Raw genomic sequence first — 24,006 nt, 5'->3', positions numbered from 1 at the left:
AGCAGATTGTCTATTTCTCCTTCCTGGATAAAAACCCCACAGATTATAACAAAACATTCTTTTCATCCTGTTTCTTGTTCTCTCTGCTGAATCTCTGTCCCTCCCAAAAAATATCCAAAGCACCTAAAATTTTGCTGTTTTCCACCCCTACCTACTAAGGGTGGTACACACCAGGTACATACTAGTTCTGGCAATTTCAGAGGTAATTTCACCTAAAAAATCTTAAAATAGACTTTTCACATGGGTATGGCCAAGTTCATTAGAGTAATGCAAGGAATAAGTAGAAATGACAATGTGCTAAGTGGATGCAGATCGTAGAAGTCACACCAAGCATGCTTAGAAAGAAATATCTGTGTGCTCAAGGGACAGAAAAAACACAGATTATGATGTGGAAACACAGTTAAGCACTGGTGCAAAAGACCCTCTGCTGGGTGAGCTGTATCAGAGTCCATCTGCAGACTCTTAGGTTGTCCCAGTTGTGGCATTTCTGTGAACTAAGAGACTTCACCCAGTGTTTCCTGCCTCCTAAAGGGAGCATGCTGAGCACACTCAGTTACTGGGGCTCAGGTGGTAAAGGTATGCTGCCAAATCACCTCAGCTGGATGTGCCTGGCTGCAGGCATGCACTGCCCACTTCAACACAAATCTTTTGGGCGTTCCTATTCAGGGGATAACACAGGAGCTGAGTGCTGGGACAGACTCTTAGTCTGTCCCTGTCTAGGGAGCTCTTTTGGGAGAAGGACTTGGGATACACTTGCAGAAGGGATTTTTGATTCTGAAGCTGCATGTATGAACCTGGAAAGGTCTACAAAAAAATAACTTCAAAATCTATGCCATCTGCCTGTGCTTACACTGTTCATTAGGAGACACTCCTGTTACTGAACACGAGGCTAAATTTACATATAATGCTAGAAATTAATCCCTGCCATGGCAGCAAAGCCTAAAAACTTCAGAACAGGCAAGCCTTGGTATAACAGATTGAAAAATGAGCACCCTAGGATGCAAAGAAATCTCTTCTTTTGTTGGGAAATAATGGGACAGCTGCTTCAAACTCATATTCAGGGCAATGCAATTATTTTTTTAGCAAGAGATTTGAAATCTTCAAATGCAAAATGAAATAGCCAGCAGAGAAACCCACATACTGCGATTCAGAGACATAAATCTAAGGGTCATTTGGGGACATTAATTCTAGGTTTCTATCAACATATTTCAACATATTCCAAAAGGAAAAGCGAACAAAGGCAGGGCATGCAAACTAGTTTTAAAAAGTTGTATTGGGTGTGAGTTGGCAATGTCATGGCAGGGAGAAACCCTCTGCCTGTCTGATAACATGCTGCCATCCCACTGCAAATGCAAGCTTACTCTGTACTATTCACTCTGTCCATGTGGGAGAAATTTAAATCGACCTTCTCTCAGACCAAATTGCAATCTGTAGGGGAGCATTTTGGGGATGAGAATCTGGAAGCCATGGAATAAAGCAGATTAATCTGTTCTGTGTCTAGCTGACCCTTCTGGGACAAAGAAAGTTTGAGAACAAGGACCAGTTTTGAACTCCTGCTGCTACCAAGCAAGAAAATGATCTTTCATTTTCAGGCCCATAGGGTGCTACAGGTGCAGGCAGGATGAAGGTTAGGTCCTGACAAGGAGTAGGCTGACCCTGCTTCGTTTCAGAATTTAATGTGGAGCTCCAGATCCAGCTGTGACTGCACCAGCTGCTACTGCTAACACTTCTTTTCAAACCTGGCTCATTAGAAATAAAAATAACACTAATGAATCAGTGAACTTTTGAGGCAATTGTTTATAATTTGACTGGAAAAAGAAATTGCCACCTACTGTTTACCTTTACTAAAGTCCACGAAACAATCCGCCCATCTGAGGAGACAGAGAAGAAGTTGGAATTGTTGTCCATGTCATCCTTCTGCCACTTGACCTAGAAACAAGAAGAAACAAGACAGTCCCAGTCAGCACAGGGCATTCAGCATTAGCAGGACATAGTCCCATGACCTCAGCAAGGTCTTCTGAAATCCTTCCTAAAGAGCAGCTGGTTTGCACCCTGGAGGCTTGCTGCTGCAAGCTTATCTCCACCAGCAGCTTTGTCTCCAGCACTCCTGTCAGTCACTTTCCTACAGGATGCTCCAGCAAGAGGGTAAAGCCCCTCACCTGGAGACTCTGCACCTACCCATGGCTACTAGAGCACTGCCATCAGGGATGGGCCTTGTGAGGTGTCTGAGCTGTGCACTAGAGCTCTACACTGTGGCACAACACCATCCCAGAGATCCCTAAAACGTCTCCAAACACCACCAGTGGTGCCACACAAAGGTCCCCAAGCATTAGCCTTGCCCTTCACATTTGACTAATTACTCCAAGTGCAGTGCCATATGGCTACCTTTCAGCCAGACAACCTCAAATTAGCTTTCTGTCCCTATGGGGGTGAAGGAAAGACCTTGCAAGCAACATGTGACATGGGTCCTTGGGGCACTTCTGTTTCAGGGAGATGAAAACTTCTCCATTAAAATTGAAATCCTCCCTGCACCTTCAGAGCATCTGTCTGCCTGGTAAGGAGATTTGCCTTTTGACTGTGACAGCTCAGCAGGAGAGATTAGAATTCAGATAAATGGCTTACAGTTTAGAAGAGACATTTCAGTTAGACCAAAAGCATTAAGAACGCTCGATTTTCAGATCTGGGAATTCAATCAGACTGAAGGGAAAAGAATGACTTGTCACTGGGTCTGTCAGCACACACTCCTGTTGGCATCTGTCAGTTCAGGATGGGGACAAGCACTTTAGAAGGTTCTGAGAAGCTTTCCAAAGGTATATCTCTTCCTGTACATGCAGTGGAGCAGATAAAGTTCCCTAAACATCATCCCATAAACATGATAAATGGGTACGATTATCCCACAGCTTACCAAATACTCTATCCATGACCACTTATGCAACTCATACCTATTTCAGAAAACAAACAGCATTCTCAATACTTTAATTACACAGATTGGGTATTCCTATGACAGGTCCTTGGGAAAAACTGCTAATTCTCTTTCATAAAATTGTTTATACCATGAAGTTCTGTGAAGCATGAAAATGAAGCAAGAGACTCGGCAAAGAGTAGTTAACCCTCTACCAAACATGTTTCCTTCCTGTTCTGAGGAAGGAAAAATAGAATGTAAAAGGAATCCATCTGAGAATACCTCAAAATGCCAGTTTCATGCCTACAAGACACAACTGAAGAGCTTTGAGTGGCATATACCTTTGAAGATCCTTGCACAGGTGAAATTGTAAGTCTCCATGTGAAACTACTTCTGCTATCTGGCGTTAAAGGAATGGCATACTTCAATATGACCCAGAATAAAAAGGTTAATGATTAGAAGGCAGGTTCAACAGGACAGTGATTGCTGAGGCTGACCCATTGTGCACAAAATGTGCTGGGTATATCTATTCCAGGAACATCTCTCTGGGATCATGAGCTACTGCTGACAGTGACAGTCACCAGCAGCTGCTTCAGATGAAGGAGTTGGTGTAGTGAGGAGTTTTAATTCAAGGTGAGAAATGCAGAGCTCAGGGGAACTGGTTACAAAAACACATCCAATATGCTTCATGCTGGGCACAGAAAAAGGGTCATATTTTGAATCAAAAGGTTTTTAAAATGTCACTCTAAAGTTGTCTGACAGTAAGATGTTTTCACGTGTGTGTCCTACACAGTTCCCCTCTAACTCATGTTCTTTCTTTTCAAATTATTTGCTTTCCCAAATAATTTGAGAAAAACTTCCCAGCCCATCACACTAGTGGGAAATACATGGATGAAATTTCAGCAGCTGTAGTCCATCCTCATCATCCTGTGCAGACACTTCTGAGTCCTGATGTTTACACTAACACAGAGTGTTGCAGAAACCTCATCTGGAGGTGACCAAACAGCGTAAGAGCCATCATGAGCTCATAGGGGATTTTCCCGAGCTAATTCCTTTCAACCAAAGCAAAGAGCTTTACCCCAGGGTTTGCCCACCCAAACACCCTCTCTCTGATGGGGATCTATTCAAGTTTTCTACTGCTAGTTAGGTGTCACAACTCTTCATCCATTACATGGACAGGTGGAGTCAGTAGCCCCAAAAAGCAAGTAGGCTGATTTGCTTGGGATACTCTTGCTCCTTTATTCAAAGCAGTCAACAGTACTTAAGTTAGGTACTTTTTGTAGACAGCTTGAGAAACAGCCTCTCAGGGACACCAGGCTCTGCCCTCAGATGACTATTAGCAGCTCTCAGTGCTGTTAGCTTGAATTTCAGAAAACAGAAATTGGCACTTAATACTTTCAATTTTCCTTCAACACCTCTGACACCTTAATCGTGTTTGTGATCTCTTTCCTCCTGATCTCTGAATCCCATAAATGCTTATTAGAGTAATTAGCCCTCATGATACTGCAATCAAATCGGGCATCTGCTCAGAACTGGCCTTTTCTCTGCTCCCAGAGGCTTGTCAACATGGCACAACCTCCTGTCATTAGCAGTATCCATGCTGTGTGGGGTGGAGCATTTGAGGAGAGAACCAGGCAACTGTTTGCACAGTACCAAGAAGTGAATTTTTCCCCTGAAGCATGTGATAATCAGCCAAGGATTTTGGCTGTGTGAAACAATTTAGAGCAAAAGTTCAATTATGATACAGTAAGGGTAAAGAAGCACATGAGAAAGGAAAGTGTGTGCAAACAGCAGAGATGAGCAAATACAAAGCAGCAAGCATTTTTGCTCCCTGATCATGTAATTTTTAAAAGCAAGCCATTTTTTCAGTGATCTTTAACCTGACTATTTTTGGTAGTGCAAAATTAGTGTGTGAAACTCATTGCTGTAAAAACAGCCTACCACTTTTTCTTTTGATTTCTTAAAGCTCATTTATTTATAAAGAAGTTGAAACTATTCAAAGCCTATCTATATACAGAAAAATAAATACTAAGACCTCATGTCATTACTATGTACAGCAGGCTTGCAGAGTGATAATCCATTCATTTCTAGCAAGAGAATACTATCATTTTTATCTGTGGCAGCTGGTAATGGCTCCTGTCCAGCAGGAGATTAGACCATTTATCCAATCTGATTTGAAAACGCCCATGTTTCTGATGTCATTCCTATGAAAGAAATAATGCTTGATCCCATTTCACGGGACACAGGCTGTTAGTCACTTGCACTGAGACAATACAATTGGTCAAAATCACCCTGGCCAGGAGGCTGACTGGAGTGTGGTGCCGGCATCAGCTACTGCAAACATAGATCTGGCTTGCCCCTGGCTTGCCAAAACTCAGGCGTGGGGTGCCACACACAACACACACATATTGCCTGATGAGCCATTCCTACTCTTTCTATTAATTATCCTTCAAGGAGTCCTTTGTCAGCATTGCAGTACCACAGCCCTGCTGATACCTCCCCTAAGTGAAATAAGGCAGAATTTTTTTCAGCGCCTGAAAAAACCTAATAAAATCTGCCCCAGGTAGAGAAGAGGAAATATAAGGGCATTATCAAATCCCCCCCAGGTCACCCTTACATGAACTGGCCAAGTAAGACACTCAGATGACTTTGGCATGCAAACATCTCCTTGGGCTGCTGAGGAAAGTCCATGTCAATATGACCTGGGGACAAATTCCTTCCAGTGCCAACCTGGCTATCAGTACACTCCTAGGCAAAGCCATCATGGCAATGCAGGGTTTGGAAGGACCCAAAAAGCATATCTATTCTATTCTGAGGCAAAATCAGACACTCCCCTGCCACTGGTGACAATTCACATAGGTTGCTCTCACAAGTCTCCAACAACAGGTACTCAACAACCTCCCTGCAGATACATCTGTGCTTAACTGACTTTATGCAGAAGATTCCCTTTACCAAGAGCCAAGCCAATTACTCCTTACCATCTCCCCAGTGGATGCAAAGAACAACAGTTTATTCCCCTTTTTATAACAGTTTTCAAAACAACAAGAAAAGGTTGTGCCACTGTTCCTCTCTCTTTTTCCCCCTCTCCAACTCAAATCAGTTGCCTCAACTGTTGCTTCCAGGTCTGCCTTCAGGACCCAAGCCTTCACCATTCCTGTTCTTCCCCTTCAGCCTGGCTCTGCAGCTGCAAACACATGGTACAGGATTAACCTGAGGTGGGAGTTACAACCTCCTCTCTCTTATATTCTTGCTAATTAATTAGAATGACACATATCTTTGTGTAACAGTATTGCATTGTTGATCACTGGTGGTGATCTGCTATGCTTCCCCCTGGGCACCCTGCTGCCTAACCAGCCACCAGCCATCTCTTATTTCGTATCTGTGTATTTAATTTCCCCTCTCAAAACACAGTATTTGCTCTTGTCTTTATTGAATTTCATCACATTGATTTTGGGCCTTTCTTCCAATTTATCAAGATAATTTTGAACATAATCATGTCCTGCAAAGTGCCTTGTCCTCCCAGGGCGGCTTCCCTATTCTGTAATTTGAGTTGTTAATGAAAGTATTGATCAAAAAAAAACCACCAGAAATGACAGCTGGAGAGTCTCACTTGAAGCACCTTCAGAGTCTGACAGTGAGCTCTGTATAACAGCTCTTTGAGCACATTGCCTGGGCCACCTGAGCAGCCTCTTTATGGCGATTTTACCTAATTCGTATTTCTCTACTTTGGTTATAAGTATGTCACTGTGTGAGCCTAGATCAAAAGCCTTAGTCAAGTCAAGATGGATAGAGATGATAACCTTGATTTCCTCTCCCTTATTCATGAGGCCCATTTCTCTGGAAAGAAAGGGAAAGAAATTATACTGGCTTGATAATCTATTCTGGACAAATCCATGTCAGCTTCTCTGAATCATCTTATTATCTAGACATCTACCAACAGTTTTGCCATTTATTCAAGTGCTTCTCCAGTCTTTGAAATTGGTCTGACTGGTCAGTAATTCCCTGGGTCCAATCCCATCACTTTCCTCCAGACATTTTTCCACATCTTCTCACCCTTGAAGATCTCTCCGCCCTTCGCTGGCTGTGCTTGTCCTACAGGCCAGAGTGCAGCCTGATGCACTGCTGTGCTGTTACCCACACTTTTTGACCCCCTATGGCTGGCTTTGGATGCCTCTAGCTGGGTGAACTATCCAGACACTGTTTTCGGAGCTTTGGTACTCTGTCCATGCCACTGTCCCTCCTGCATTTAAGGACAGGCCCTTTGAAGAAAGCACCTGCAGGTACCTTTCTGCCAGACATTGGTTCTACAGTCTCCCTGAAGTGTTTGGGGATTGATGACAGTAGACTATCATATTTCAGTCTGCCAATGTCACAGGTACACGATGGGTGTGAGTCTGTAGCTGACAGCAGAGTGGTGCTTTCCCTCATCCATGCCCCAGAGCACACCCTGAGCCTCTGAGTCAAGGTACTCACTCAGCTCAGATGTTGTAAATGGGCTGGCACATAAACCCCAGCCTCTGCCTGAAACTCAGGACAGATGTTGCCCAAAAGCTCTCTGAAATGCATGTAATGGCCCGAAATTGGTCTGGCTATTTCTTCAAGTACTCCAGGGTATGTTTAATCTGATCTTGCTGATGAGCAAGAACTTATCTAAATATTCTTCAATATGTTCTTTCTTTATTCTGACCTGTGCTTTTATCCTCTCGTTACATTAAGCACACTAAGCAGATAGTATGAGAACAGACTCACTGTAAGATTAAACAATACAGCATCAAATATTTCATCCTTATTCATACCACTCAGTAGTAGCTGAAAGCTTGCTTTGCTAATAAGTCTATATTCTTCATTCTTTTAACTACTTATACCCTTCCCAAATATTTTCCCTTTCCCTTTTATGACCTAGGATAACCACAGCTTACTTTGCACATTCACTTCTTTTTATTAATTCATGGTTGTTCTTTTCCCTAATACTCAGCTTTAGACATGTCTTTGTTTCTGTGCCTCAAGCACTTCTTTGTAAGCCACCGTTGAGCTGTAAATGTAACTGTACAGGCCCCTCTCAGAGACTCTGACATTCTGTCCATCCCAGCAACTCAGGGATTTCACTCATCTGCCTCCTTAGCTGAACAGAGCTACAGACTCTTGTAGAAGAACAGATGTGCACCCGCAGGAGCACAAGTGCTTCCCAGCCCCACTGTGCTCTCCCAGCCACCCTCTTTTGCCCATACCTCGGTCACACAAGCAGTGGGATTTGGACGCTTCTCCTTACATTCACACTGGCTAAAGACTTTTTTTCAGGGCTTCCCACTGGCAAACATCTGCTCCTTGAGGAAGGGAATCAGCCCTCAATTCTCTCGTGCTGTGCCTGACCTGGCAGCCAAGCACAGACACAAACGCACTGTCCAAACCGCATTTCCTGTGTCAGTATGCACAAGCCTGGGCCAAAGCAAAGTGCCAGAAGAGTTCTGGGGCTCTCTCAAGGTAGATGAGCTGAACATGTGCTGTGATTTAGCAAGAGCACAAAGCCTCACGGATGCAGCTTGATTGCATCCATCCCACAATGGCCCAGGTCACTGGCTGGCAGATGAACACCATATGGATTCTTGCAGAGAGAGAATAAGACCAAACTCCAACTGGGAATAACCATCTAAACCTGGACACGTTAGTCCAACTGTGGGCACCTTTGATCTGTGTAGCGGACACCTTCTCCATGTAACAGCTAGCCTGCCTCTTAGTCTGCCTCAGCCTCATGCTGAGGGATCATGCTGAAGAGATGATCTACAGTAAATTGCTCCACAGGTCACATCTTCTGAAGCCAGTCTGATTTCCCCTGTGCTCTGGTGCAAATATTCTCCTGGACTCCCTCACAGCAGTCTCTGATTTGAAATAAGAAGCAGTTCTATTTCTTCACTCTGTCACCCTCAAATGTGTTTCTTGCTCGTTCCTGACAGCAACTTTCAGCAAAACAGCATCCAGAGAAATCAAGTCATTACCAGCAGAGAAGAAATCTTTCACGTTCTTTTTCTGTTGATGACAAATTGCTATTTTTTTGTTTATTCTCCTCCTTGGGTCACTTATCTATGCTGTTTGCAAAGGGATCTGCTGCTGTGAAAGTCTGCCTCAACACTCAGCTTATCCAGAGTCCACTGACTTTTTGTTTTGCTGGAGCAAATAGTTTGTCTCTCCTTGCTGCTGAGACAAAGCAGTGCATCTACAACGAAGTTCCCAAATGTCCTCCATCAAGGACATTGCCAGCTATTCTGCATTTGTTGCTTATCATGCCTGACACAATAAGTGGACCTTGACACCTCACAAAGGATCCTCTGCCAGCTACCACAAGCAAAGCCAAGGCCAGGCACCATGAGGAGTATAAGCAATATGCAAGGCTGCTCTCCTGCAATCAGTCACAAGAGAGACCCCAAAATTATTCACTCGGCCACCTAGAAGTACAGAGTACTTCACTCACAAGCAAAGTAACTCCAGCATCAGTTTTTATACTTCAAGAGACAGGAAAAGCAATGTTTAGAGGTGAGGAACAGGGCAGTGTCTGGAGCCCCTCCTCAGTGCCAACTTGGACAGCAGTACAAGTTATCCTATTTAGAGGAGGGAGGAAGGAAGACAGAAAGTTTCATTCCTCACCATGGTTATTTGGGATAAAAGCAAAAATTGAGCTTAGTCCAGATGACTCATTTTGACTCAAGGCAATAATGAAGATTTTAAAGGGCTGTGATAACTGAGTGCAGCCTGGTCAAAGGTCAAAGAAGCACAGTCAGACTCCTTGGCTAAGTCTATACTTGGTGAAGAAAGATTGCCTGGGTCCATGTGCACTCGGAGCACATGATACCTCTGTGGAGAAGATTTAGCTGTGCTCTGGTTACCTGTAGGTGTGGACTTTCTGCCAAAGGTAAACATGGGAAGGCAGGCACGCAGGGAGGAACCTTTGTATGCGCAGCTGGTCCTTCAGTGAGGGGGACCAGAACCATGGAGTCCTTAGCATGCCCATGTTGGAGCCAGCAGGGCAGGGTACAGCATAAAGGGCTCCTGCCCTGTGACGCACACTGAGCAAAAGAGATTGCTGGTCTGCATCTGCACTTTTTTCCATTTCTGTCTATTACCTGGGAAACAGACAGCATTTCTGCTGTGGAATGTCTAGTAAGACTTAAAGATCTCAAATTTTTTTTAAAAAGCATGTTTTGGTCAACATTGTCTTAGAAGATATTAGTCCTTGATTTTTTTATTTTTTTTTTTTTTTCACAGAAACCCTGCTGTGAAAGCATAGTCCCTGTCCACATCTACAGCTCTGGGCTCTAGAAATGTGCTGGTATAAGCACAGTGAATCAAGACACAACTAAAGAGGAGAAGCCACTCAAGAGATGAAGAATCAGGCCTGCCATATGGTGAGAGCTGGGCTGCCACTGTCACACTGGAGAGTCTTTGCACATCCAGGACCTTCACGGTGAAGAGTGTCCCTCCTCATGATTTGGGGGACACCCTTCTGCCACTGCCTAAGATACCTCCATGGAGAGGATGTTGTTCCTCTTTTGAGAGGAACATGACTTTTCAGGCCAGGAGGCTGATGCCTGCACGGAGGTAAAGTCAGATATTCCAGAAAGGCTCATCTAAGCCTCTTCCTCCTCGACACCAGCTATTGTTTAGAGAAGGCAAGTCCCACATTGAACTAGAAGTAAAACATAACTATTAAGGCTGTCCTTCTTTCAGTGCCATATAAAAAGATAAACTGTAACTAGATGTTTAACAAAATCAACTTTAAGGAGCACAGACAGATACACTTAACTCTGTAAGGCCTGGTGAAATTCAGCCTAGGGTGCCTAAAGGAGCAGCTGAAGCAATCTCTGAATTTCATAGCAATTAGCTATGAAAACTAGAAGAGAGTAGAGGTCCTGGGGGACAGGAACATAGCAAAAATGCCCACAGGAAACACAAAATAAACCTGTCTTGAAGGATAGGTTAAAGGACAGTGGATGAGTCAGCCTAATGCTGAACTTTGAGAGCTGGAACAAAGTATTAAGTCATCCATCCATATGAACAGGACAAGAAAATGAGAATCAGTGAATGTGGTCTCCTCAAGAAAAGACCTTGTCAAAGAGAATTTATTTCCTTCCTTTTCAGAGTAACAGGTCTAAAAGAAAGAGTAGATTTGTTATCTTTAATTTTGTAAGGCTTTTGGCATACTCCCTGTAATGTCTTCAGAAGAAAGATAAGGAATTACTGTGACGTGGATGAGTGCTTGAAAATGATTTCCCAAGAGTCTAGACAGTGATTTCTTGACCAGTTGGGAAAACATCTCTAGATGATTCCCACAAGGGACTATTCTGGGTTCAGTTCTATACAATATTTTCATTAGTAAGTTTCATACTGAATTGCAAAATACACAGAATGTTGGCAGATGATGCAGTTAAAAGACATTGAATTCCACTAGGATAAGGACTCAAAATTATCTTGAAAAACTGGAGACATAATCTGAAAATAATAAGGTGAAATGTGATAAAGACAAGGGCAGAGGGACACAAACAGGAAGAAGAAAGCCTTAAACATGTAGAAATTAGGGGATTTCCAGCTAAGTGACAGTAGTGCAGGAAAGTATCAATGGCTGGTGAGGGAATTAGCAAAGTGATACTACTGGAGTGGCATAGAAATATTTTCACATGTATTAGGAAGTACGTACCATGTAAGACACAGAAGGCCATGACTCCAGTCTGTTAGTACTGGTGAAGACAGCTAGACTGCCCAGTCTCATTTTGAAGAAAACATGTCAGGAATCATAACACAACATCTGTGAGCATGAGGGGAGGAAGAGGACACTCTAAAGGCCTCTGCCACTTCTCATTTCTGTGGCTCACAAACAGTTCCCCAGTTTCAGAAAAGAAGGTTTGGTTTTATTTTAAATTCAGTCTCACCTCTCACATGTTTATTGTGTGTCATGTTCAATCACACTGTGACTGCTTTGTTCACTGCAATAGATGAGACTGCTTTGTATAGAAAACAAGTCTTTTGAGTGTGAGTAAAAGCTGATGGGGAGAGATGAAGGAAAATTACTTGTTACTTAAAAATAAATTCATTGAAAAATGTTCCTATCTTAAAATCTGGGTTTTCTTTTAAATGCAAATGTTTCAGCTATGACAAGAATCTGTAGAAAAGGGAGCTGCTAAGCAAAGAATGGTTCTCAATGCTGTTCAGTCTTCTGTAGAAAAATTTGTTGACATTTTACCATTAAATCTTGCAACAAGACAGAATGTATCAGTTCAATTTCTTAGGAAGTAAACTTGCCTCCATGACAGAAGCCATTGAAGAGGTAAGGTCTACAAGGAGTAACTCCTTCTAAGGTGAGTCAGTAATATTTAAATATTTGGCTGTAGTGTTTGCCTTAGAGAGGAAATGGTTGAGACATCTGATGAATATCAAAGTGCTCAAAGATTCCAATGTCTCTCAGTCAGTTTGGGCTTCCTGCATTTCTCTTACATCTTTAATGAGCAACTCTGACCTAAAGGACCCCCTTCCATCCTATCTGCAGCAGAGGCAGGGATTTACTCAGACGTCTCCTTACTTTACCTACTGTATGTTTGTGATAATGAACATGGTAGTTAGGAGAGTCAGGGTGACTGACAGGCTTGGTAACAGTAAACAGGTACTGAAACAAAGGCAGGTACTTCATCTACAAAGAAATCAGGCAGCAGCCAAGGCAGCCAGCTTGGCAGGATCATATCTCACCAAGAAAAGATGCAGGAGGAAGAATTCTTTCAGAATTCCTGTGATAAGGAAAAGCATCTCAAAACCCCTTGGAATAGAAGACAAAGCCCAGCACTGCCTGGATGCTCCAGGAGCAGCTCCAGGCTGTCAGGCACCTGCATCATGGGCATGAGGCTGGATGATGACTTTATTTATGGGTACCACAAAATACTGGGCCTATCTGGTGGAATATGGTTGTTCTGGTTACAGGAAATAGCAGGAACTTCCCATCTAATAATTTTGCAAATTATTTCCCTCCTTCTAGCAGCATATTGCTACTTACAAGTTTTACTACAAGCATTCTCAGGGTTTTGGCCTCCAAAGTCTTTGAAAACTTCCTGATAGCTGAGGGAAAACAACTAGATTAGCTCAACAGCAATGAGGAAACACTCTAAGATAAACTCCCATATCTTATTTAGTCCCAGAAACACTCATCTTCCGAAAAACACTGCTCTTCTACACCTAGATCAAGTGCCCTCCACCTTGATGGGATCTTCCTGGGACTCGGAGGACCAGGCTCTATCTCTTGAGCACCAGTGAACTCAGGAGTGCAAGGTCAGCCGAGAGGAGCAAGGAATTAGGTCCACTGCATCAGGTCACACAAATTTGGGGTGCAGAAAAAGGGCAGCAAAACCTTTCCTACTAAAAGGCACTTTTGGTGATAGTGGGAGGCACTCAGCAGTAAGCAGAGAGCACGGACATAGGAGTGCCACTGAAGCAGGTCAAAGGCCCAGCCTGAGGCTTGTGCATTGCTCATGCTTCAGAGACTCAGATTTATCTGAAGGAAGCAGAGCTCAGTTATAAATAGCATTGGATAAGGCTGGCCTTACTTTCAGTTTGTTTTCTTCCTGCTGGGATTCAAATGCTCTGCTTTGTACAGTGTTTCACTAGGAATCTGCGTGCTTATTCCCTTCACAGCACTGCCCAGTGCATTTATTAGGCTGGCATGTCAAGAGATGAGAAGGGAGGAACCAGACATTAGAGTGACACCTGTTTGTCCTGTCAGTGGCTATGTTCCCATGTCAGACACAGCATGCAGCTGAGCAATGTGTGCCAGGGGCCAACAAAGCTCAGGGGTATTTAACCAGTTGCAATTCACAGCTCTCGGTTTCAATTCTGACTGTGCTCATGGTGCAAGATTCCCAATTTACAATAGACAAAATATGTTTCCCACTCTGTGTGAAGGAAAAGCAGACACACAGGGCAGGCAGGCTCACATCCAAACCCCCCAGCTGCCTGATGTTGCTACATCAGAGACAGTGTCTGCAATATGCCTGAGAAGGTTCCCACCACCACAGGATCAAGTGGACTTGCAGCAGGGATGGGGAGAGATTCTCCTGGGACCTGTTGGATGCTGAGAGCCCTGGACACCACATCAATCTGTGGCAGCTCACCATGGCTCCCGGGGTGGGAGAAGAATGAGAGCCATGGCCAGCCCCAGCTCCCGGTACCTCACTATGTATCAATGTGACCTTGCCTGCACCATCCCTGCTCAACTTGCGTCTGGCTCCGCCATTATCATTCTCTTGCTTTTATTTCATCAGAGCAGCATTCTGTTGTTCCACAGGCTGTATAACAGCCATTAAGACCCATCAGTGTGTTTATATATACACTATAAAGCAGCAGAATAGAATTCAAAATCCAGGCAACCAAACAAATTCATTACAACTTCTCTGATATTTTAAACCTCAGGCTAGCATCTTCCAACATTATAAGGCTTGAAGGGACTTTTAAATTTTAAAAGTGAAATTTTCTCCACAAATTAGCCCCAGTGCAACTAACAGGCAAATAAAGTTTCTTACATTTTGCTTAGAGACACCAGAAAATAAATAGTCAACCTGAAAACCCACAGTAAGATGGTTTGGATCTCAAGTAAAAGGAAGAGGTGTAAGAGTAGCATGAGAGAAGAATCTATTTAGCAAGGAATCGTGAGAGCAGAGGGTAGAAAAGCAGTTCAGCATCTGAATGAAGTATAGAGGGAAATACAGCATCAAAGCAAAATGTGCTCATTTTTTAGACAAACATTACATGATCTGCAATGGACACTTTGCTGGACAATTTCTAACCCAAAACAATCCATACCCCAGGCACAATTTAAAAATAACCATGAATAATTTCTGAATCTCCAGAAGACACAGTTAGATACCATCTCAAAAAGTACAATGTCAAAGTTAAACTATCAGGGATTTTGTTCATTATTGTCAAAGAGATTTAGGAATAAGCATTCAGATGTTTACATTTCCTAACCTATAGTGGCTTAAAAAGTGTTCAACAGTTTTGGACAAGGTATAAGCATGCTGCAAAAGATTTTACCCAACATTTCTGCCACAGGAGTGTCTTGCAATTTCCACCATCTCTACTGTGCATAAATGATCCCAAGGCTTCTGAATGACTTTCTGTGGTTCAGCAGAACCTTTCCAAAAAATTATGGACATTAACTCTGTGGGAGACCGGATTTCCTCCAGTAGGGCTGTGCCTGTAGTGAGCTCTCACAGTGACTGAGGACAACCAGAAAGCTGCTGGTCTTGACCTTACAACAAGCACATGGCAACTCTTCCCAAGCTCAGTCTTTCCTCCCCAGCTCCCTCCAGGAGAGAACAGGGACACAACTGATGCTTGTCAGTCACTAAATGCCTCATGGTGCTGCAGTGAGGACCCCAGTGTTAAGGTACTCACCAGACAGGACAACTGCTGCTGCAACAGCCTGTTGCTGGACACAGAATTCAGTGTAGGGAGCAGGACTGCAGCTCAGGACTGCTCCAACAAGGAAGCCTCTGACAGATTGAGATCTCTGGACTCCAAATGCCTGCTGACTGGTCCATGGATGCTCTTCTCATTGCTTTCTACTTCTGTGCAAGTGCAGAATGAGTGAAGTGATCCCTCTGGTGAAGATCCAGTGGTGTCTTTTACTCCTGGGATGTCAAAAATTAATTAGACTTTTTGCCCTGTTTGCATTGGGCTAGGTATGCAAGGCAGGGCTGGTGGCATGAAAAACGTAGTAGAAAGCTGGAGATGAAGATAAAGGTCCTCTGTGCAAATATTGAACTGACCCAATATAAGAAACACAGTTGCCTTGCATTACTGTAGAGGTTTGGTACTAAATGATCCTCACAATCAGGTTTCTGCTCATTTTGCCTTCAGGCTACATTCTCCTCCGTTATCTTGGGTTTAGATTCCTTTGCTTCAGGTCTCTGTTGCTTTCCTTTCTTCTCCAGATTTCTATTTCTCCTCTAGAGTTATCTGTTAGCAGTATCATCACACAGTTGAAAGAGATTTTTTTTCACTGAACTACCCTCAGCAAACACCTGTTTTGTGCTTCTTAATGAAGGCAACAGAAGGGGTGTTGAGGCTGTTCTGAGACAGCTGATCTTTACTCTGACCTTGGTAGCAACCTTCTGTCTTATACTTTTCTTTTATTCCCTTTGCATCAAACAATTTGTTTGCCTGAAGCCAAAGAAACCAAATATTATGTGAAGCAGTAACATCTCAGAGGCAATGCAAGCTGCAAAATCTGTCTGACTGCAGATGACAGATTTAGGAGAATGCCCATCATCAGAAAAGAAACAATGTGCTGGTGTGACAGTGGATTATGAACAAAATGTTTTTTTTTTTCTCCTAAGTGCAGCAAATTCGATCAGCTTCCCATAAAGACCTTTTTCGTGGAGCTGTGCAGAAACACAGAATGGGGTAAAAGAATAGCAGGCTGTGATAACTTTAAAGGAATTTTCATTTACTTCTATCAGTGAAACAAGACTTCAGTGAGTCTGGGATGGCTTCACACACTGTGAAAGTTCAGTGTAGATTTATTCAAGAACTTAGATTGGAACACAGGAAATAGACAAGTAGAAGGGATCACACAATTATGAGACAAACTCCATTGAGCAGTTTCAGGTGTGTTTTGTCAGGTTGACACTTGAGATGGGATTTCCACAAGTTCTGCTGAAAAACTATTCTGCAAGCTGATACTCCTTTCAGTTTTCTTTGGCAGTTTGCAGGCTATTACCATCTTGCTTTGACTTCTTCATCCATGAGCATCACATCTAACCTGACTGGCATTTGGTGAAGAATTAGCCTGCAGTGGCCAGCCCTTTCTCTTCCCACGCATGAATATCGCGCAGAAAATAATTCTCTCAGGATGCCATCTGAAGCTCCATGGTATCAGCTCCTCAGGGAGACCAGATCAGCTTCAGTAAATCAACAATGAACAAAGTTGTGTTTCTAATCAGTGATGTCTCCATAGCAATTCCAAACCGTGCTGTTCACACAGGCATGCCTGCGGCAGCTGAGATTTGCTTGAAGCACAACCGAAAGAAATGTTCTATTTGCAGATCCTAGGGTCAACACTTTGCAATAGGAATTTCGTCAGTAATTCTGATGGTGAGCAAGTAAAATAAAAAATTATTTCCAACCCTCTGAAGCATTATTGGCTCTGTACTAGTCTCAGCAGCAATAGCATCCTTTTGGCTTGATGTGAAAGTAAAATAGAAGTACACAGTGAAAACAAATCTGTCAAGTAAGATGTGTTTTAGGAAGGAGATTGAACAACAGAAATAAACCCTGACACACAGTTTCAGTTATCATTTCCTGATTCTGAACTGTTCCAGCTTCCAAATACTTCAATCCTGAAGTATTTAGTATACCCCAGTGTAGAAAGGTAAGAGAAAAAGCACTCTTCTCAGCTGTAAATAAAACCTAATCATTATTCTTTTAAAAAGAAAGGAGAAAGAAAAAATTTTAAAGCTAGAAAAAGGAGATGCTCTGCACTGAGAGCCCTTTCCCAGCAAGGTGTTGCTTCTTCCCAGAGAACACAGCTTCTGTGGCCTCTGGCTGCCAAAGTTTACTCCAGTAGCTCCACACTGGCCAACCTCATTAATCTCCGGAGCCAACCCCTGGCTCAAAAAAATTCACTGTTCAGGGACTTGCTTTGTAGGCCTACTCAGAGATGATGGGAGTGTGAGGATTTTTCTTACTACTTGAGCATTATTTTGATTAAAGTGGGGTTTAGATTAATGCCACATAGGCTTTTTCCCAGCAGAACATGACAGGTTTGACACAGTTTTCCAGGAAGTGACTCCTTTTAAACTGGTTTTTAGATCCAAAGGCCTGAATTCTCTGACCTGGAAGACCATTTCTAGTTCTGTGCTCCTGTGATACCTGAGTTTTGGTGGTATTAGCCACATTGCACTGCATGCATATACATTCACATGTCTATGTACATGTTTATTCCTCTTTGTTTTTTCCTCTCTGAGGATTTGGATCCTCACCAATTAGTAATAAGCAATTAGAAATGTGTAATTAAAAACAGGCTAGAATTTTCCATTATTTAAAATGCAGTAGCACTTAATACATGGGAGACAATTGCCAAATCTATAAGAAACCATTGCTATGCTCTTTAAAAAAATAGGGAGTGGTATTAGGCAGACAAACTCTTTCTTAGGTAACAGAATTAGAAAATTTGTGTTATTTTATTTTGCTCTTAACAATGGGAACATTACATCAGCTTTGTTTTATGCAAACGAACTGAGATATTACTAAGTCACTGAAGATGAAATAGCACAAGAAAAGAGCTGTCAGTCTGCTTTACCCACTTCCCATTTTGTTTCCACCGTGAAACGGCTGCATTGTTTCAAAAGAAAAAAGCCAGGCAGTACAGAGAACAAAGGCTCCTAATTGCTCAGAATAACATTGTTACTTTTCTACTTTGTTCACTTTCTCTACAAAAAAGGGGGATTTTTTTGAGGTCTAGCATCTAGACAAAGACTGGGCTTGAGACTAGTGGTGTCTTGGTGGGCGAGAATATGAGATCTTTGAGCTAAATATGAGAAAAAAGGCATCACTTTCTAGAATCACCTGATGCTGAATGAGGAATAACAATCAAATGTCTCAACCTAACAGATAGTCCATGCTGCTTTTCATCACATTGAATGGAGCAAAAACCTTTTCTAAACCTTTTGGCTTATATTGACAAATGCTTACACTTCACATCTTTCCAACAGAGGTACAAGTTCTTCGGATTGCTGTACAATCATCTAACTACTAACTTTGCTCGCTAGTTTTGTAGCAAGTTAAAAATTGTAAAGTTTAGTAAAAATATTGGTACTTTAATCATAGAATCACAGAATGGTTTGGGTTGGAAGGGACTTTAAAGACCATCTTGTTCCAACCCCCTTGCCATGGACAGGGACACCTTCCACTAGACCAGGTTGCTCAGAGAAATTTTCTTATTTTCGAAGAAAACGAATAGTAATGATTCTCAGCACTCAACCTGTGGAAATAAAGAAGCAGGAACCACAGTCTACTCATAGCCACACCTATCCATACCCATGGAGTAGCTTCTCTCCTTTTCAGAGATATCTTCCTAGAGTGCCTAATTATTTTATTCCACTTCTGTGCCCCACTGCTGCCAAGCGGTACACATAAACCTACCCCTAAAAACCCCATGCAGACTACCTCCAGTGCTGAATGTACCTGCTCCTCATCTGTAGGGAAGAGGCTGCTAATAAAACCCCCTCAGCATACACTGTCCTTTCCAATATCATCTGGGGCACAAATGATCTGGGATTTTTGTGTCTCTAATGTGCAGTAACAGCTGTGACCTCCCATAGCATGCTGCAGCAAGACCATGAAAAACTTCATGTAGCACTTACTATTTGGTCTGGCTTTTTTACTGGAAGCCTAAGTGGCAGTGGGAAAAGCTCGGAAGTTTTCTTTGTGTGTGTGTGTGTGTGTGTGTGTGTGTGTGTGTGTATGTGTGTGTGTGTGCATACCTGACAGATTGTATTATGATAACAACCCAAGTCCGAACTACTACGTTAACCTGTTGTCCTGGGTTGAGGTGTATTCTATTACCATCCTCATGAGCTGTTGAAATCAGGTGGGGCAGTGTTTCCTTGCCTCCTCCCCCCAGACTATCTTGCTGTTAATGGCCCATCATTGTCCTGCTGCATGACTCAGAGATAACTCCCTCCAGACCATCTTCTGTTAACGAGCCTAATCAACACTTGGCCTCATGACTCATTACTCCATTGTGAGATGCTCCACCCAGAGGGAGGAACCAAGCATCCCATCGTGGATATAACTGGGACTCTGAGCACCAAAGAGGGGACTCCACTGGATTTCCAGAGGACAGGAGCTACACAGCCACCGCTGGACTTTCTGAGGAAGAGCAGACCCCTTCTACTACAGGATCACCACTTCAGAGGACTGCAGCCACCATTCTACCAGCCTGCTACCACTACCCTGACTAACAGGGACTCAGGCTGTATCTTGACTCTGTCAGTGTTTTCTTTTACTTTCTGTTCCTTTTCTTTAATTTCCATTAAATTGTTATTCTGACTTGGTGCCTCTCACTGGTTTGTTTTTCAAACTAGTACACCTGTTAGAAGAGCTATAAGTATCTGCTATAGGAAAAGCTTTGGACAGACAGGCAGGAAATATAAAATTCATGTCTTCTCTGAAATGTTACATTTGCACAAACTCTCTGTTTATAGCAAGCACAGGTCTTGCTCTTGGCATATTCCACATTCATCTGTACTCCCATCAGGTACCCTTGATTTCTTGGACTTTTACTGGAAGATGCAAAAACCAGAAGCCATGGCTAGGGGACAATCCATGTAAGGCATGTGTCAAAGTTCAAGGAACACTGACATGTGACTGTATCAGCCAGCCTAACTCAGGTGACAACAATAGTCACTGCAGCAACACTTTTAGTCCAGGATAGTAAACAAAAGACACACTCCTGCAACTCAACAGGCTGATACAGACCATGTTGAAATATGTGCTGCCATGCTTCTACTGCTATAAACAAAATCAAAAGCACATATACCTTCCAGTGCTTCAATCTGAGCTCAGATTACATTGCAGACATAGCTAATTAGCTGGATGTAGCAACATATTCACCCTGACCCTTCACAGTACCACCCATCTGGTGGCTCTTTCTGACAGATGACAGAGTGGCATTAGTTTAAGAACATCACCTACACATCACAGTTCTGAATTCACTAGAGTAATTCAAGGTCAACTAAAAGGTCAACTACAAGGTAGTATATCTTGAATTCTGCTAGCAGCCAGTTCACAGGCAGCTGCCCCTGGACTTACTGTGCCCAATAGAGCTCTCTTTTAGGCTGATATATGTGTTTTCCCTGTTTTTATGCACTGCTTATCAGTTGCTGTCCTGTGATTTTCTCTTTGGAATACAAACAGTATTGCATGCTGGTACATATAGAGGATACCAGTTCTTCTCAAAAAAGAAGTCAATTATAATAATGAAAACTAAGGAGAAATAATTATTTATAGAAGACTTCTGCTCATACGTTTAGTTTCTACTGAGGACCAAGGATTCATGCAGTTGCTTTGCCTTTATGCACACTTCAAAATTAGCTTGAAATACAACTTAATCAATCACATGTACTAAAACAGCACCTTTCCGCATGCAGGACTTTTCCAGCTGTGTTCAAACTCCGTCCAATTCAAAGCCCAGCCACAGGAGAGGAAAAGCACCCTTACCTGCCATACTGGCTCTGTGTGCTTCCCTGACTTGGCACTACTCTTGTAGCTGGGCTGGGAGGCTGGCTTCTTCAGATTGAAGATGGCCACATTGCCATCGTAGAAGCCCACTGCCAGGAGGTAGGGGTGGTCACTGTGGAAGTCCAGGCACATGACGCCACTCTCACTGCTGAAGGAGTACTCTGGGAAGGAGGGGTTCTTCAGGGTGTAGAGGAGGAGCATGCCGTGGCCCTGCTTCATGAAGTCATCTAAACAAGGAGATGTCAGATCAGTTTCCAGGATCCTCAGCTACTGAAACGTAGAAACAGACAGCTCCCACCCACACCTAAAACCTACCTGAAGGCAAAGGTACCAATCACAGGACCAAATACTGGTGTGCCTACATCTGAACATCCTTTTCACCACTGATATGCCACCCCCAGGACATAGGCACCATGTAGTTATGCAGAAGAACTACTGGTTTGGTGTGCTTTTTTCAAGGAGAGAGAGCTGTGACGCCTTGGAGGAGAAGCGTGGAGGAAAGAAAGAATTTTGTGGGCACTTCTTTCTTTGGGCTAGGATTACACTTCTTTCTGTGGGCTAGGATTTCACTACACTGCAGACATACATGCAGAATCAAGGATACCACCATTTCAGTTTCTGTATTGGCAATATTCGATATTTCAGTCTCCACTACTTTTTCAAAGAAAAACATTTCATTAATGTATCTGTAAAGCATTATATCAATTGCCATTGCTCATAACTGGACAATGTAAAAGTGACCATAGCTTTATTTTCTGTTTATGTCCAACATCTCCCTGCTTGGCACAGAAGCTCTTTTTTTTGCCAAGACTTTCCAATCTTTTTTCTATTTACTTTCACCTTTTCTTTGTGCTGCCTGAAATTAGCTCTCCCCTTTCTCAGTAGGACCATCTTTCTTTTGTGTGCTTTTTTATCATGCCCTGACTGTCTCTCCAATTCTTAGGGTATTTCGATCATGTAAAAAGACAATTTCCAAGTTCTCTGAAAGGGAAAGAAAAGCTGTTGACGCAGATAAGCTCTCCAGAAACAAAGAAGGAACTTTGCTAATCTATGAAAACAATGCTGCCTCTGAGAGCATCCTAGCCATCTAGTGCTTTTTATTACTGCCAATGCCCTCAGGCACACAGTATATGGGAAAGAAATTTACTGCTTTCTGTGCTTCAAGCACTTACTACACATTCTGTTTCCAGAACAGCCCTCTCCTTTTAAAAGTGCTTCCTACCTTTCTTAACATTTTGGCCAACCTGCAGGATCAGGTAAATGTGTACTCCAGTGATTACACCAACTTTAGAGAACTCTCCTTAGAAGTAAACTGATTCCAAGCCAGCATGCAGGCACAGATATTGTGTTCTTCATGTGTAACAGGGCCACGTAAAAGCATTCAAAGAACCAGTAAAGAAACACACATTAACAAAACTGTTACTGCTGCTTCATACTAGATTGTTGAAATAGAATCTTCTCACAGGTCTCTCTGTACTGGGCACAGATGAGGAAAATGGTTTCTTTATTTTGCAGAAAGGTGAGATTTCAAAACTGTCATTACTTTAAACATATCTGACCCCAAATAACATTTCTAATTTTTTTTTTTTTTAATAAAGGGGAAGCTTATTCTTAGAATTCTAACTGAAAAGGAAGATACTTTCTCCATCAGAGATTTCCCAGTTCTTTTAATTCACAGAATTGTCTTTGTTCTTAGCCAAGTAATGTCATTGAACTGATATTTAGTTGAGGTCCATGAATGATAAGGATGAATCTGTGCTCACCTCAGAAGCAAAAACACTTCAGAAGGCTGTGGAAATGACCATCAGGAGTGGCTCAGAGCAGAAAGAAGTCAAATTTGTTGGATAGCCTTTGAATTCAACTTATTCCATGCTCTTATTTCTCTTGGAGTGAGCTGATCAGCCAGGCATATTCCCAAAAGGCCTGTAGCATACAGTAATTTTCTATCTGTTAGCACTGTGCTGAGGAGGTTCAAGAGCTGCCCCCATGTTCCTTGCAGAGACAGCAGAGGAGACACCTCTACAGGGGGTGATTCAGCCACCAAAGATCTAAGTTGTGTTTTGGAGGTGGTTCTCTCCCCAGTGATCAGACAGGAACAGAGTCCACCCACATTCCTCAGTTAAAGGTGATAGAGCAGGTCTTCATCAGGTGAAATAGCTCAGCAGCTTCAGCAAGTCCACCTGGGGGTTAGTCTGGCAGGGGAAAAACAAAGCCTTGGGAAGAGGCTCTGGCAGAGTGAAATGCAGGGTCCAGTTTGCAGATTATGACACCCAAATGCAGGTCTGTGTATGGCTGTCTGTGCACTCAGAGTCCAAGCTTCTGCTGCCATCAGTACCAGTAGCATCTTAAAGGAGAGTTTTCTATGGGTGCTGATTTACTGTCTAGGCTCCACTGACTGCAGTGGCCACTATTGATATTGGCCACCTTAATCTAAGAGCTGAATCCTACTCATTGTCTCCTTGATGTTATCAAATATCAGGAATGTGGGTTAAATCACAGATGTGTGAATACCGCACATAAGGCTGAATAATATGATCACTAAAGTATGTAAAAGTTATTCCTGATGAAAGGCAATGTGATGAGAATAACACACAATTAACACTGAAGCATGACAGCATCACACAGACTGACCTGCTGAGCATAGGCATATAAATCCACTTTAATGAAGGGTGAATTCTCATCCAGAGTACTAACCTGTGACATACCAACATATTCTTTAATAAATAATTTTAAAAGGGGCTTATTTCATTAGTGATATTCAGCGTTCCAGAATGGCAAGCACAGTACATATCCACAGCAGCACATCTGTGGTATAGCTTTGAAGAGTAGCA

General features: G+C 42.7%; 1 protein-coding gene across 1 annotated transcript in view; it reads right to left on the bottom strand.

Moving 5' to 3' along the window:
• The window catches only part of DNAI1 (dynein axonemal intermediate chain 1), a 139,376-nt gene that overhangs the window by 54,574 nt on the left and 60,796 nt on the right, over positions 1–24,006 (bottom strand). The window contains exons 13-14 of the mRNA XM_069001410.1: positions 21,155–21,402; positions 1,840–1,929 (exon numbers count right to left, since the gene is read on the bottom strand). Coding sequence (XP_068857511.1) covers positions 1,840–1,929; positions 21,155–21,402 — 338 coding nt within the window. The remainder of the gene's footprint in view (positions 1–1,839; positions 1,930–21,154; positions 21,403–24,006) is intronic.

This window comes from Aphelocoma coerulescens (assembly GCF_041296385.1).
Source record: "Aphelocoma coerulescens isolate FSJ_1873_10779 chromosome Z unlocalized genomic scaffold, UR_Acoe_1.0 ChrZ, whole genome shotgun sequence".
NCBI classification, from domain to species: domain Eukaryota; kingdom Metazoa; phylum Chordata; class Aves; order Passeriformes; family Corvidae; genus Aphelocoma; species Aphelocoma coerulescens.
Note: the sequence above shows the minus strand (reverse complement) of the source record. Positions and strands in the feature narration are given on the sequence as shown.